General features: G+C 38.0%; 1 protein-coding gene across 1 annotated transcript in view; it reads left to right on the top strand.

The window, feature by feature from the left end:
• Window positions 1-16198, top strand: part of LOC126377397 (uncharacterized) — a 131024-nt gene that overhangs the window by 71499 nt on the left and 43327 nt on the right. Inside the window, exons 2-3 of the mRNA XM_050025131.1 lie at window positions 4950-5042; window positions 15562-15761. Of these exons, the coding sequence (XP_049881088.1) occupies window positions 4970-5042; window positions 15562-15761 (273 nt within the window). The 5' untranslated portion in view covers window positions 4950-4969. The remainder of the gene's footprint in view (window positions 1-4949; window positions 5043-15561; window positions 15762-16198) is intronic.

Below are 16198 nucleotides of genomic sequence, written 5' to 3'. Positions count from 1 at the left end.
TACCCACACCTCACCAAGCTTTCTTTAACTCCAACATCATAAATGGTCAGTCGTATCGCCGTTTATAATGGTCGAGCTGTGTTAGTGAAAATTGCACTTAATTAATATTGAAAGTGAAATTAACCCTTTCACGGACAGAGACCATGGGTCATTGATGGTTCATATTAGGTAGTATGACACCTTCGAAGCGAAACGTCTGTGGACGTTCTGTCCCTAAAAATGTTAAATATCCTTTTCAGCGTTTAATAAAATATTTCCAAGTGTGAAATTTTATCATTACCAAGCTATAAAAGAGAGAAAAATTAAAATGTAATTCGGCTACTCTACGTAATTAGTAATTTCAGTATTACAGCAAAACTGACTGGGTTTATTTAAGGGTATCATCATTTTTTGTAATTAATTGCATAATCATTATATTTTTTTTTATTAAAAGATTTGAGTGCGTTTGACCGCGATCCTAAGGTCTTAAGTAGCAATGTGGTCTAAAGTGAAACACGCAAACTGAAAAGTAATACAGTTACAAGTTCTTGAATTATAGTTAAAGTATTCCTCTCCTGGACTGAGGTTACAGTAAATCTTTCAGCTATACCATAGCTATGTTCGAAGACAATAATCAACTCTTATCGCTATCGACCCACTAGGGTCGATTAATTCTTTCAAATATTTTGCCTCTCAGACGACGCCCTGAGCCGAGGTTCGCACCCAATTGGGCACCCTCAAGCCTGTTGTATTAACCGTTGCACCAGGTGAGAGCCGTCAGCGCTCCCCATTTGTCCGGCCAAGTACTTAATTCAATCTGCGGCAAAAAAAAAATAAACACAAGAATCACTTTGTGATCCCTAGTTTGGTTAGAATATTACAGGCTGATCACCTGGTTGTCCGAAAGTAAGATGACGTTGAGCCGTTGGTCCCGGTTACTACTTACTGATATAAGTACGTAGTCGTTACATGAGCCATATCAGGGGCCTTTGGCGGCTTAATAATAACACTGACACCAGGGTTGATAAGGTTGGTAGTCCACCTCACAACCCACGCGATAGAGTTAAAAAAACTTATGATAAAAACCCTTCGGGTTGATTGAAGGGAGGCCTGTGTCCAGCAGTTGATCGTATACAGACTGTATTCACCTCACAACCCACAATATGATAGGAGAAGAAGATTGTCATTCGTCATTCCGTTTTTTTTCACAAGGTCCGCTTACCTAACCTGAAGATTTGACAGGTCCGGATTTTTACTGAAGCGACTGCCCCTCCGACCTTCCAACCCGCGAAGGGAAAACCAGCCCAACACAGGTTAGGTCACATACCTCCGAAAATGCATTTCACGGGAATGTGTTTCCTTTCCCTCACCATGTTTTCCTTCAGCGCAGAGCATGTCGTTATTAACTCTTAACTTTTAATTCATAATTTCCGCAACTCGGTCGTTTAATGTAATTATATATTTCGAATTCTCATGATGAATAGGTACTTAAATACTTAGACAAATTACACTTCTCGACTTTCCTTTAATCACACGTATTGATAGGGTAATACATATTAAACGTTTGAGACCAAAAGCTTTCTCGCTTCTGTATTTATCAATCCAAAATTCCCTGTACGGTTACATTCTACCTCTAAATTATTCACACATTTCATTCGGCTTGATGTAAAAGAGTCATCAAAAAAGCAGAATATTCTTTGTGATATTTCTTCCTAATTAAGCAGAGAACAACCGTGATAAGGTTAAAAACAATTGTTAGGCAACCAGCCTAATTAATCTTCGTCAACTTAAGCTGGTACTACACTAGGGTAAGCCGGCTTAAGCCGCGCTCAAGGAAGCACTTGCTTTATGGTATTAGGCTTATCTTAGCATCGGATATTATCATCTTCGCGAGATCCTTCTTTTGTATTGTAGATTATGTGACTTAGAAATTTTAAGGGAAATTAACACGAGAATTAGAGTTGAGTATGTCATCTTAATTTCTTAGTAATTCATTTCTTTTTATCGTACATTTTTTTAGTGAAAGGGTCCACCATTTGTTTGGCCAAATAGCTAATGATATCTGAGACAAACCTACAATAAGATAAAAAAAAATACTGTGGTTCTATTTCATTCGAATCCATTCAATGGTTTTCGAAGTTAGCTCAAACAAACAAAAAAAAAATACAATATTACATACATACATAAACACGCCTATTTCCCACCGGGGAAGGTAGAGACTATAGAATTACATTTGCTTTCATCCGGACACACTTCGCTTGCTTCCTCCACATTCATCAATCGTTTCATACACGCACGACGGTTCAGAGTAGATAGTACTAAAGCTTTTCTAAAGACATCTCCGATCTGCTCAGTGCACGTCCTTCTAGGTCTTCTAGGTTCCATAGAATGTTCATCATCATCATCATCAGCCCATTAACGTCCCCACTGCTAGGGCACGGGCCTTCCCTATGGATGGATAGGGAGATCGGGCCTTAAACCATCACGCGGGCCCAGTGCGGATTGATGGTTATTAACGCCTGCTAATGCAGCCGGGACCAACGGCTTAACGTGCCTTCCGAAGCACGGAGGAGCTCGAGATGAAAACTTTTTTTTTTATGGTCACCCATCCTATGACCGGCCTTTGCGAAAGTTGCTTAACTTCAACAATCGCAGACCGAGCGCGTTTTATCGCTCCGCCACCGAGCTCCTCGGCTCCTCCATAGAATGTTATTGGTAAATAATACCTAATAGTAAAAGGTGCTGCCAAAGCCCCTAATAACCCTGTTTGTCTGTAGAGCAAATAAAATGTTTTTATCTATCTAACCCTGTAGTGATAACCTTGACACCATCTTATCTAAAAGCAATTTCGTGTATTTAAGCTTCAGTATCTGTCACTATCCAGCTTATCCAAAAACACGGACACGATACCCACAAAAAAATATTCTTTCAAATAGACATGCTATTATCCGGAATTCCGGGATATTTTCCGTATATCCGGACACCTGTCAATTTAACCGCGGCTTGAGGCTTAAGTCGAATTGAAAGTGTGTCGACAACTTTACTTACCAAATGGAATTGTGTCAACTAGAGTGATATAAAAGGATGAGTTCGGACTTTTTCTTCCTAAAACGATTCCGATCCGGGCTTTTGTGCTTCGGCGACGCCAAATGAATTTATGGTATCAGTATCATTAGTTTTCTTTTTTATAAGAAATGGGGTCATCCAGTTACTATGGAACGAAACTATGTGATGTATTTAATCCATTATTGGGACAGTAGTAGGGGGTACTCCTGCTTACATTGACCAAATGGAAGATGTCCTTAGAAAAGGTTAAGTACGATCTACTCTGAACCGGCGTGCGTGTATGAAGCGATTGATGAATATGGAGGAAGCAAGAGAAGTGTGTGAGGATCGAAGCAAATGGAATTCTATAGTCTCTGCTTACCCCGGTGGGAAGTAGGCGTGAGTTTATGCATGTATGTATGTATGCATGTACTCTTACTCGAGTACTTAAGGAAGCTTGAACTAGATGTATGATCCACGGACATTTTTTTGTTTCTTGCCATACGCAATCATCTTCTCTTCTATCGTGTGGGTTGATGAGGTCGGTAATAAATTCACCTCATAGGTGAGGTGCAAGAGGTGCATTACTAACCTCATCAACCTAAGTTAGGTCACATCCCTCTCGGGAATGTGGGTCTCCTCACGATGCTTTATTCCCTCACCGCTGAGCACGAGGTAATCATTCAAAACAAATTCGAAAATCTTTGGTTAAGGCATAAAATATGATGGGATTTGAACCTGCAACCTCAAAATCAGAGTCAAGCGTTCTATCAACTGGGCTATCAAGCGTCCTCAATTATATGTTATTATAGTCAAAACAACCGGTTGTCAAAAAAATTGCGGTCCAATCGAAGCATCGGTCGATCGCAACCTTACTCTAAACAGTAAAATCAAATCAAAATCAAATCAAATCATTTATTTTGCAAAATAAACAGTAAATGAGCTGCCTTTACCGATAATACCATTAGACGGCTGTGGTGCAGTGGTTGAGCGTTATGCTCACGATCCTGGGTTCAATTACCGATGTGGACAAATCACAAAAAATACTTTCTATACCCTAGTTTTGTTAGAATATTACAGGCTGATTACCTGATTGTCCGAAAGTAGGATGATCCGTGCTTCGAAAGGCACGTTAAGCCGTTGGTCCCGGTTACTACTTACCGATGTAAGTAAGTAGTCGTTACATGAGTCATGTCAGGGGCCTTTGGCAGCTCAATAGTAACCCCGACGCCAGGGTGGATGAGGTCGGTACTCCACCTCACAACCCACGCGATAGAAGAAGAAGACTATTGAGAAAATATAGAATTACAGACGTCTGGAAATAACGAAATACGAACCATGTGTAACATTTCACATCTTTACATGAAATACTTGGCTATTTACTCGTATTATTTTCGAAGTAGTATACCCAGCAAATATAATTATTTGTTTGTCTGTATTGCCTCCGTGGTCTAGAGGTTACAGCATTGAGCTTACGATCTGGAGGCCCCAAATTCGAATCCGGGAGGGTCACTAAGTGACTCATCACAAAAATCACTTATTATTCCTTAGTTGGTAAAGACGTTAAAAGCTCATCACCTATTTGTCCGAAAGTAAGATGTCTTCGTGTTGGCTTCAGCTCCACGCACGCCTTCCAAAAGTCCGGCACTTTTAAGTCTCGAAATATGGAAAGAACATTACAAATAATAATGGTGTACCATCACCTTAAAATTAAAATGTTATAGGTCCTCTACGTGTTGGCTTCGACCCTACACACGCCTTCTAAAAGTTCGGGACCCCTTTTAGTCTCGAGATGAAAAGAACATAGAACACGTTCAGCTGCTTCTCTTCCCGGGCATGTCGTAAAAACCGACAGAGGGATTGTTGTGTGACCTTCACAATGTCCATAAAACGTTTGTATTTTTCACTTATTCCTTTCGTTTCAGGTACAAAACCTAAGGCAGCGATGTCGGTGGAGGGGCAACGATGCCTCTGTGTCGTCGTCCTGCTCATACACACGGTCAGGGGCGCTGGTGAAGGTGAGTTTGTCTCTTTCTCTCCTAACTCATGTAGTAAATGCATTGGCGAGTCGATTTTTATATTCGTTACTTACATACATACATGAAGTCACGTGAATTTCCCACCGAGTTAAGCCAGAGACTAAGGAACTCCATTTGCTTCCATCCTGACACACCTCTCTTGCTTCCTCCACATTCATCAATCGTTTCATGCACGCACGCCGGTTTAGAGTAGATCATACTAAACCTTTTCTAAGGACATCTCCAATTTGGTCAATGTAAGCAGGAGTACCCCCTACTAATATCTATCCCAATAACGGCTTAAATACATCACATAGTATCATTCCATATTATGAGATAGTACTGAACCTTTTTTAAGAACATCTCAAATTCGCTCAATGTACGCTCTTCTCGGTCTTCCTCTGCCAGCCCTACCACCAACCTTCGCTTTATATAACGCTTTCGTTATCCTATTATTCTTCATCCGCTCTACGTGTCCAAACCAATTTAACGCTCCCTTGTCAATCTTAGTCACTATATCGTTTTCTACACCACAATTGTTATTTGCTATTTGTTACTTCTTTACGCATAAGCCACTGATCTGATTTGGATAATTAATTGCACCTACATAAATGTATTAAAACCGAAGGACGTACATTTCGTCGCCTCTAATAAAATCCACGCAAACACGTTTTGTTAAAAAGCCCCACAACGGACATGCTACTTTCTATTTAGATAATAAATTCAATCTCAATTTTCACCCAGATTGACATTTATTGAAAGAAATTGTCGTTTTGTTGAAGAAAATCACATCAGATTGTGAGTTTTCAGAAAAAGCCTTACCTGGCGTTTTGATTATAAAGCGAGTATGAGCTTTTAAGTACAAACTGCGTGTTCTAGCTAGAAAAGGTTTTCGTGTACGTACCGCGGTCATGGAATAAATAATAATATTACATCTAGAACTCAGCAAAAGCGAAGTTTAGTGTAGCTTAGTGAAGCTAGCGAGTAAGCGTGAGAGCGTAGCATATAAGCGTAGCGTGAGAGCATAGCGTATGAGCGTAGCGTGATAACGTAGCGTGAGAGTATAGCGTGAGAGCGTAGCTTCCGAGCGAAGCATATAAGCGTAGCGTATGAGCGTAGCGTGAGAGCATAGCGTCCGAGCGTAGCATATAAGCGTAGCGTGAGAGCATAGCGTATGAGCGTAGCGTGATAACGTAGCGTGAGAGCGTAGCGTCCGAGTGTAGCATATAAGCGTAGCGTGAGAGCGTAGCGTGAGAGAGTAGCGTGTTAGCGTAATGTATTTTTAATAAGAAATTCTAATGAAATTACGACGTGCTCTTGAGCAAAGCAATTTAAGGAATGAAGGATCATTGAAGATAATGATTAAGGAAACAGTCGTTATGTCATATTAAGTGCGTAACATTAATGTTATTCTTTCGGATTTTTTAAGGAAAATCGTAATGAGAACGGACTGTTCAAGACATTTCAATTATTGATGATAAGATTGAGGTCCAATTAATATTACAAAAATCAATTAATGATTATCTGTCAGGTTCTTTTTGACACAAAATCCGTGAGAGCCCTCGGGCCTTATTTTTGAATCGCTCGCTTTTCACTCGCGAAAATATATATACCTATTTTACTTAGCACATCAGAACTTGTCATTTGCAAAATGAGACACGTATATATTTTACGGGCGTACGCGATACTTACATCGTAGCACATATTAGGCTTAAAGTAAGACGGTAAATTTAGCTCGACCCCCGATACGAGTTGGTGGGGAACGGAGAGTGTCCGTTCTATATATACAGGGTGTAAGTGACATAACGAATACTGGAATGATCCGTCGCAAAATTCATGTTATTTTCGTGTTGTTTTTTTAAATAATTTTAATTCTGTACTTTTGCGATTGAAAATTCTACTGGATATTAACTCAGAATAATAAACTGAGGCCTCAAAGGCCCAGTACTTGAGGGTTGGGCTCACAATCCGGAGGTCCTGGATCCGGATCTCGGTCTTCGCATCTCGGTGGGAAATTGTAATCTCCAGTTTGGTTAGGACAGTCTGGACATTACGACATCTAGTTAAGCCGTTGGTCCCGGTTACTACTTACTAATATAAGTACGTAGTAGTTACATAAGTCATGTCACGGGCCTTTGGCGGCTCAATAGTAACCTTGACACCAGGGTTGATGAGGTTGGTCATCCACCTTACAACCCAGACGATAGAAGAAAAAGAATGAGCTGAATCATGCCCCTCAGTATTCATTACGATGTCACTTAAACCCCGTACAAGTACATACTATAGCCATATAAGTACATATGGGTACAGTCATGGGCAATATAATGTACCCACTTTAGGACTCTGTCGCACTAACATATTTGACATTTAGTGAGACTTACAGTTCAATTTGTCAAAAAAAGTTAATGTGACATGGTACCAAAGTGTATACATATTAATGCTCGTGACCGTACAGCGTAACAAATACTGAGGGGGATGATGTTGTGTATATAATATATTGCTGTTGCAGATTCTTGACATTTTTTCTCCTCAGCCATAACACCTTGCGAAATGACGTAGATTCAAAAATATTAAACAAACCTTCAACAAGTTCATAATATATAATAATTACGTCGAATTAATGATTCTTTTCTTTCTGATTATACGTAGTATATTTTTCTTTATTCTTTAGTCCAGCGAAAAAGCTAACAAGTTTAAGCAACTAGAAACATAAAATTAAAACAAACAATTTTCAACAACTTATACAAGTCCGACGAGGGTAGTTGCATAAATACTGTTTAAAATTAAAAGTTATTCCTACTTCCTTAGCAACCGGATATATGAACCATTGTTCATCTCAACAAGAGACATTTATTTTTTGTTTTGGTTTTCCCCGAAGGGCAAGGCAAAGGGGACTATGTCCATACAGCCATGTCTTATATATTTTTTCCTTGATGATAATTATTGAAGAAAAGTGATGACGATGAATGATGAAACCTAAGCCCTCACACACGAAGCAGACTCCTACTCCGAACCCTAAACGAATTAATTCCAAAGTCCGCATAAACTTTCGAGCTTTATGAAGCGGCTTGTTGGCACGTAGCGAAAATAGATAAGTACACTTTGTTTATTGAATATTCCGATATAATTACACTATCGCGAATGTTTTCCGTCTAACTTTATGCGATCATTAACCACAAAACACAACTTTGTATTAATTATTTAGATTATTCAATGAAAGAAAGAAAAAATATTATTACGTATATAAAAAAATATATTATATCTTTTATTTTTATAATTAAAATATTATTATTATTGAATGGAATTCTATAGTCTCTGCTTACCCCGGTGGGAAATAGGCGTGAGTTTATGTATGTATGTATGTGTATTCAATGAAGAAAGCATCCGTCAAGTTCCCGTTCCCGCCAAAAAGTCTCTCAACAAGAGACATTTAAAACAAAACAACTATTCTTTTGAAGTCGTTATAAATGAAACGAGAACTTAACACAGTCTATTTAATACCATAAACAGCCACACAAAAAGACCGAAATACTAAGCTCACCACAAAAGTCCACTGTGAGTGCGGTTTCGCCAAAATAAAAGAATAAACGGACATGTGGAGTCGGTCGTTATGTTAGAGTGGCTCCGTACAGTATTGTTGCTTTTAAACTGATGGAGTTACGTCACTTCTTTTGACGTGACTTATTGTTGACTTGCCTCGGATGGTATTCACCATTATAGCTCAAAAAGGATGTCATTTTTTTCAACTGAGAGTAAAGAAAAAATCATTCATCATGACAGTAACTTTATATATACGTAAGAAACAATGTGAAAAGAGAGATGTGGTGTAAAAGACGATATTATAGTGCCTAAGATTGATTCAAATTTAAATTCAAATGTATTTATTGCATTGCTACAGGTCAAGAAGGTCTTAAACAATATTACATACATCCACTGCAGCATACCAGTCTAGGTGTACAATTTTAATTCTAATATATTTAAATTACAATTTCAATTAGATATTAAACTAATGTGAGTTAATATAAATGTGAATATGATTAAAAATAATTTCATTAGGTACGCTTAACTAAATACAATGTCAAAGTTATATGATAAGGTGAGTCAATATAGATGTCAATATGCTTAAAATTAATTTGATTTACACTTTATTAAATACAATGACAACATTGAGATTTTTTTTTTTTTGACGTGACTTATTGTAGATTTGCCGCAGATGGCATTAACTACTTGGCCGGACAAATGGGGAGCGCTGAAGGCTCTCACCCGGTACAACGTTTAAGACAACAGGCCTGAGGGTGCCCAGTTGGGCGCGAACCTCGGCTCAGGGCGTCGTCTGAGAGGAAAAATATTTGAAAGAATTAATCGACCCTAGTGGGTCGATAGCGATAAGCGCTGAATGAGGGAAATCACAACATTGAGAAGGGAATGTTAAGTTGGTTTGGAAAGGTAAAGCAAATGAAGGATAATAGAAATACAAAAGAGGTATATAAAGAAAAGGTCGTTGGTAGAGTTAATGAGTGAATAAATCTGACGGAACCCTAAAACTCAGAAACAACAGGAAGCAACGCCACACCTAGCCACATTTTCCGAAATAAAGTGCACAAAAAACACAAAAATACACAAAAGTGGTTAGTACCCTCATTCTGAATATTTCTCGTTTTTAACAAACACTTAGTTTTAATTTTATTAACATTCAAAATGTGACAGTAAAGTTATGGTCTGGTGCAACGGTTAATTTGTTTCGTAAAAGTTTTTAAATTACTCGTATACAGATAAACTGGCCCCGATTCCTGCAGACACCTGATTTTATTTTAAGTTATACCTGTCATTTTCTTATCTGCCGAAATGGAAAGAGACGGAGTGACAACAGTTAATTTTAAAATGAATAAATTACCCGGGTGAATAAAATAGGTATTTTAGTGATAGGCAACAAAATTGACGTGCTGTCAAATTAATTCTGCCGGGTTATTGGCCAATATAAAATTTTGGAAGTTTTTTTTAACTTCTGCCTAAAACTGGCACGTGTTCCATAAATTTTATGCCTGTAGATTACCCGTCCTTTCCTTTTCGGCGGATAAGAAAATGACAGGTATAACTTAAAATAAATTTAAATGGTGTGCACTGGAATCGGCATCGCTGTGTTCATATTGTAATTAAAGTTCGTGGTAGTAAGCTATTTGGTGTAATATACCAAATACAACAAAGCAACACCCCTCTATCCCCGAAGGTTTAGGCAGAGGTGTATATCATTAGCTTTCCTTAAACAAAATAAAAAAAAAATATTATGTTTATTCGAGAAGTAAAAATAAAAAGTTTTATTCTTAACCCTTTACACGTGTAACATTTTCTTTTTAGTGCAGTGAAGTATACATTTGTGTGTCGTCGGCAGTATAACTCGCACTAACAGTTAACTACTTGGCCGGACAAATGACACTGAGGACTCTCACCCGGGACAATCTCAAAATAATACAGCCGCAATATTCGATACTAACGTGAATTAAAGTAAATGTTTCTTACAAATGTTAAAAAATAAACATAACAATAGAAACGGAAGGTCATACATAATATATTGCCGGAGAATCTTAACACCGCGATGCAGAAAATGTAGTAATCGGTACAGCGACATCTAGCGGATAAAAAAAAACAAAAATATAATACATTGCATCGCGTATACGCGTATGATACGGTTAAACATTCCCCCTACCAAGGACAAAAATAAAACAACAGGCCTGAGGGTGCCCAGTTGGGTACGAATCTCAGCTCAGGGCGTCGTCTGAGAAGATTCAATTTAAAAGATTTTATCAACCCTAGTGGATCAGGATACACGACTTCCGAAGTTGTAAAAACAACACAATTAAGTAAGATCGCATCGCGGTAGATCGTCTAATTACTTCCTCGGATTCGCAGACAAACTACATCGCCCCACTGGTATTTAAATGGGGCTTTAAAATTCACGGAACCCATTTTATTTGTCCGACGTTTCACGGCAAAAATTTACTATGTTTACTTTTTGGAAAGTTTCAAATACCATGCCCGTTTATGTCCAGTCGTAAACCAAGTGCTTCTTTTTATATGCTGCTATGTGGTTTAATAAAATGAACTTATTTTTTATTTATTTTATACACTATACTTATACACTTACACTACACTATACTGTACTACTTAGCACTACTTACACTCCGTGGTCTAGTGGATAGAGCGTAAAGCTCACGATGTGGAGGTTCGGGTTCGATTCCCGATGGGGACATTGTCGAAATCACTTTGTGAGACCGTCCTTTGTTTGGTAAGGACATTTCAGGCTTGAATAGCCTGATTGTCCGAAAAAGTATAATGATTCCGTGCTTCGCAGGGCACGTTAAGACGTTGGTCCCTATTAGTCGTAGAAACACCTCCACCAACCCGCATTGGAGCAGCGTGGTGGAGTATGCTCCATACCCCCTCTGGTTAATCGAGGGGAGGCCTTTGCCCTGCAGTGGGACGTATATAGGCTGTTTATGTATGTATGTATGTAGATATTACTTGATTTTTTTATTTTTTTTTTGACGTAACTTATTGTAGATTTGCCGCAGATGGCATTAACTACTTGGCCGGACAAATGGGGAGCGCTGAAGGCTCTCACCCGGTACAACGTTTAAGACAACAGGCCTGAGGGTGCCCAGTTGGGCGCGATATTACTTGAACTATTGCATTATTCCCTAAAGGATTTAAAAAGTAAACCCGTCTTATCAAAGTATATAAACCTTACATAACGCTTTACCAAGAGAAAATGCATGTGAAATGAGCTCGGTAAGCTTTCCTCTACAATTAGTAATTAGCTTAAAAGCGCTCCTGTAAGCTCTTCTATTATTTGCTTTCACTAATTAATGAGGCATAAACCGTGATGGCGCAGTAAGAAGAACGTTTGACTCTCATTGTGAGGTCACAGGTTTGATGATCAGCCCGCAATATCCCAGCCAAACTAGGAATCAATACAAATACTAACACAATACAAAAATATTTATTCGTGAATGTTGCGTGTTACAAGATATTACAGTGTTTCATCGTCTCAGCACATTCAGTAGAGAATTGGCATACGAATTTAAAATTGTCATGCGTATAACAAACTAAACTTGAGAAATCAACATAATAATTTATTATGAATTTGACAATTATTGAATTCCATAAATCAAATTTAAACTCAATAATAATAAATCCTAAATGTCATGCAGAATGATATATTATCAATCATTAATTTGAATTTATAAATAAAAGTAACCAATAAAAAATGCACATAATTAACAACCAATAATACCTAACTAAAATAATAAATATCTGGATATAATAATCAAAACATCAAATTAACAAGTCAAATTGTCTTTTTTTTTATAAACTGGTATAATTAAGAACTCTGACACACTATAAATTTACTAAAAATTTAAATAAATGGTTTTTAAACTATTTGACACTTGTGTACTATAGAACTCCATATGGCAACTTATTATAAAGTAGTGGCGTTGTCGTCAAAAAGCGTTTTTTTGTGATATATCCCCACCGGCTCAAACCCTGGTATCTGACTTACACCAACGAGTTTTTAATTTATCTTAAGTGCAGTTTTCACTAACACAGTTGGCTCGACCATTAAAGACGGCGGTATGGCTCACCATCACCACCTATCACGTTGGTCTAACAGAAAGCTCGAAGAGGTGTGCGTATCTACTTAGTTCATCTTGCGATACATGTACACTTACATCAGTAAGTAGTAACCGGGACCAAACGTGCCTTCCGAAGCACAGATCATCTTACTTTCGGGCAATCAGGTGATCAGCCTGTCTTACCAAACTAGGGATCACACAGTAATTTTTGTGATATTTCCCCATCGAGATTCGAACCCGGAACCTCCGGATCGTAAGCCTAACGCTCAACCACTGGACTTCGGAGGCCGGATATCGTGACAGTAAACGGCTATTTTCCCATAGTAGACGAGATGATAATATCTCGTCAAAAAGCGACCGTAACTCAATATATTGTGAGAGTACGAACACTCGGTTGCATAGCCTGATGAAATTACTAGCTACCACGGGTATTTTACCGGCGTGGAATAGGGATGGGACCTGGTATCGGATAAAGCTGTTACTAAAAATAAATACATTTGAATTTGTATTTGAATTTGAAAAATACAAGTGACACGCGTACGTCACATTAATACATTGTTGGAATACAATTGGGTCGTGAAATGCAACTAGGTTCAAGATAAATTATGAAATCCAGATTACTAAATAAAGTCAGATGTAAAAGTAACGAAAAACATTTTATTTTTCTATTAAACTTATTCTCAGTTTTTCTATAACGTCACATTGGTGCTAATTCCTGTAAATACCATCTAATTTTATTTTAAGTTATATCTGTCATTTTCTTATCCGCCGAGAAGGAAAGGGACGGGTAATCGACAAGCATAAAATTTATGGAACACACGTCAATTTTATGCACAAATCTAAAACAGCCGTCTAAAAATTTTACATCAGTCAACCCGACACAGTTAAGTAGACAGCACGTCAAACGGATTGCATACCAGGGACGTACCTTTTTGATTCGCCCGGGTTATTCATTCATTTACTCATTCTTCCTAAAATTAAGAGCTGTGAATCATCCGTCCCTTTCCTTTTCGACGGATATGAAAATGACGGATATAACTTAAAATAAAATTAGGCGGTGTCTGCAGGAATCGGGGCAGTGTGTTTAAATACAAATTCCATAATAATTTAGTATTATGACGTTTAGTATTTTTTTCCTTGAATAGCTTCGCAAACGTTTAGTAAAAAGTAACTCATTTGACTGATTGAAAACAAGTCTGGAAAGAATAATATTTCGTATAGTTTGGCGACTCTCCACTCCCCACCAGCGACTGAGCTAGGTTTACCTCACCGTTCTACCGCCCTAGAAAATAAACGAAATAAAAAGTGTTTTTTATATATTTCTCTGCCCGCGAATCTGTTTCACGTTAAGTACAATCTGGGGTTGAAGAGGCAAGAGTGATTTTGCACTTTCTAGGTAAGCATGTCATACCACCAACCACATCAAGACTTACCTTGAACTTGTGGTCAAATGCTTGCCTGAACATGCATAAAAAAATATTTATTTCCCATCCCTAGGCCACACCGCAAACGTTCAGCAGAACCAACCATGTTAAATACATTAATACCTCGTTCTATCTTATTCAGTCTTCTAATTGCTTTAGCTAGGGCTATGATTTCAAGCAAGACGAAATCTTTGTGCTTAAACAGACTTTTAGCTTGAAGTCCATGCAACATTTTCATCTCGAAAAGCGCGTAATTACGTTGGTTTTACGCCGTTTTGCATAACTGAACGGGGTTTGTTTATATCGAAACATTTTTACGAAATTATATTTGTACAAATTCAAATTAAAAAATATCTTTATTCAATAAGTAACACAGTTACACTTTGAATCGTCAATTTTTACATAACAAACGTCTCATCCGCCTAAAACTACTGCAGCTTCTCACAACCTGTATAGCCGGGGAATAGAAGCTGCAAGAAAAACCTCGGCACAGAGCCCTAGACGTTCTTTTAAAAAAATACAATTCAGGAAGCAGTCATTATGGAAGTCTCTGTGGTTTACTGGCTTCTCAAACGGGGAGCACCGGTGCGACCCACCAATGAGTTATTAACTTAAGATTGCGGTTTTCAGTGTGCGGCTCACCACCTTTCACGTTGGTCTAATAGAAATTTCGGTGAGGCGTGGGTACTTAGTTCATCTTGCGATGGATGAACACCAAAAGATATAGTCGTGAGATTATGTTGATATATTATGTATATACAGAATATTAGTGACATCGCAACGAAAACTTCGAGGTATGATTCAGACTACGTTTAGATTTGATATCAGGAATTTTTCATCGCAAAAATATGAAACTGAAAATAATTGAAAAAATCATACTACATAAACTCCTATTTAGACTTGAGACTATAGAATTTTATTTATTTATTTATTTATTTATTTATAACACACATTCCATTTGCTTCGATCCTGACACACTTCTCTTGCTTCCTCCACATTCATCAATCGCTTCATACACACACGCCGGTTCAGAGTAGATCGTTTAAACCTTTTCTAACGACATCTCCAAATAATTAAAATATACTTACACTAAAATTTTCATGAATTTTCCGACAGAAAAATTCTCTTGATTTTAACTGTCATAGTCTAAATCGTCCCCCTCAGTACCTATTTGTTATAGTGTCACTAATACCCATACCTACTTGTATGGCTACCTATACGTACTTGTACGGGGTGTAAATGACATCGTTACAAACACTAAAGCGGATAATACAACTGAGTTAATAAATATAAATAAAAGTATAGAATTGAAAATAATTTTAAAAACAAAAAGTCATGAATTTTGCGACGGACAATTCCACTTGATATTTACTCAGAGCCATGGTGTGAATCATCCCCCTCAGTATTCGTTACGATGTCACTAACAGCCTGGATGTAACTTTCTCATCATATTTCTTATCACAGGTACATCACCATCACCGCTGCCACCATCAACGGTGAAAGCGGAGCACAATGAACTGACAGTCACCTTTCCACCACTGGACGACCTCTATCCCCATACGCCGGAGAAGCACTTCGCAACTGACAACAACACTGTAGTGACGTCACAGACCGGATCGACAGCGCTTCTGCCGTGCGTGATCCGAAATATTGGGGACGGAATCGTGAGTAGATATTTTATATTTTTCATTTTTTTTTATTACTCTTAGTTTGAAAATCCATTCTGCCTTGTAATTAATCGAAGACTGTTGGGAACGGAATCGTGAGTAGACATTCTTTTTTAATTTTCTTTTTTATTTATTTTTTTATTTTATTCTTAGTTTGAAAATCCATTATTGTATTGCTTGTGTATGTCTGTCTCACTCCCAGTGGGTACTTATAGAACGCGATATCAAATGGACACCGTTAACGTATAAATTCACGTGAATTCACACGTCACGATTTCGTAACGTGTAAGTCTTACGGGAATTCACGCGTTAACAGCGTTACGACGCAGTGACGTGGAGATATGGACAGACCCTGAGTTGGGACACTATAATTATTTTCACGTTAGAGGTATTTAGGTTACTAGAATACCGCCGTGGTAGCCCAGTTGATAGAA

Source organism: Pectinophora gossypiella, chromosome 23, assembly GCF_024362695.1.
Source record: "Pectinophora gossypiella chromosome 23, ilPecGoss1.1, whole genome shotgun sequence".
Lineage (NCBI taxonomy): Eukaryota > Metazoa > Arthropoda > Insecta > Lepidoptera > Gelechiidae > Pectinophora > Pectinophora gossypiella.
Note: the sequence above shows the minus strand (reverse complement) of the source record. Positions and strands in the feature narration are given on the sequence as shown.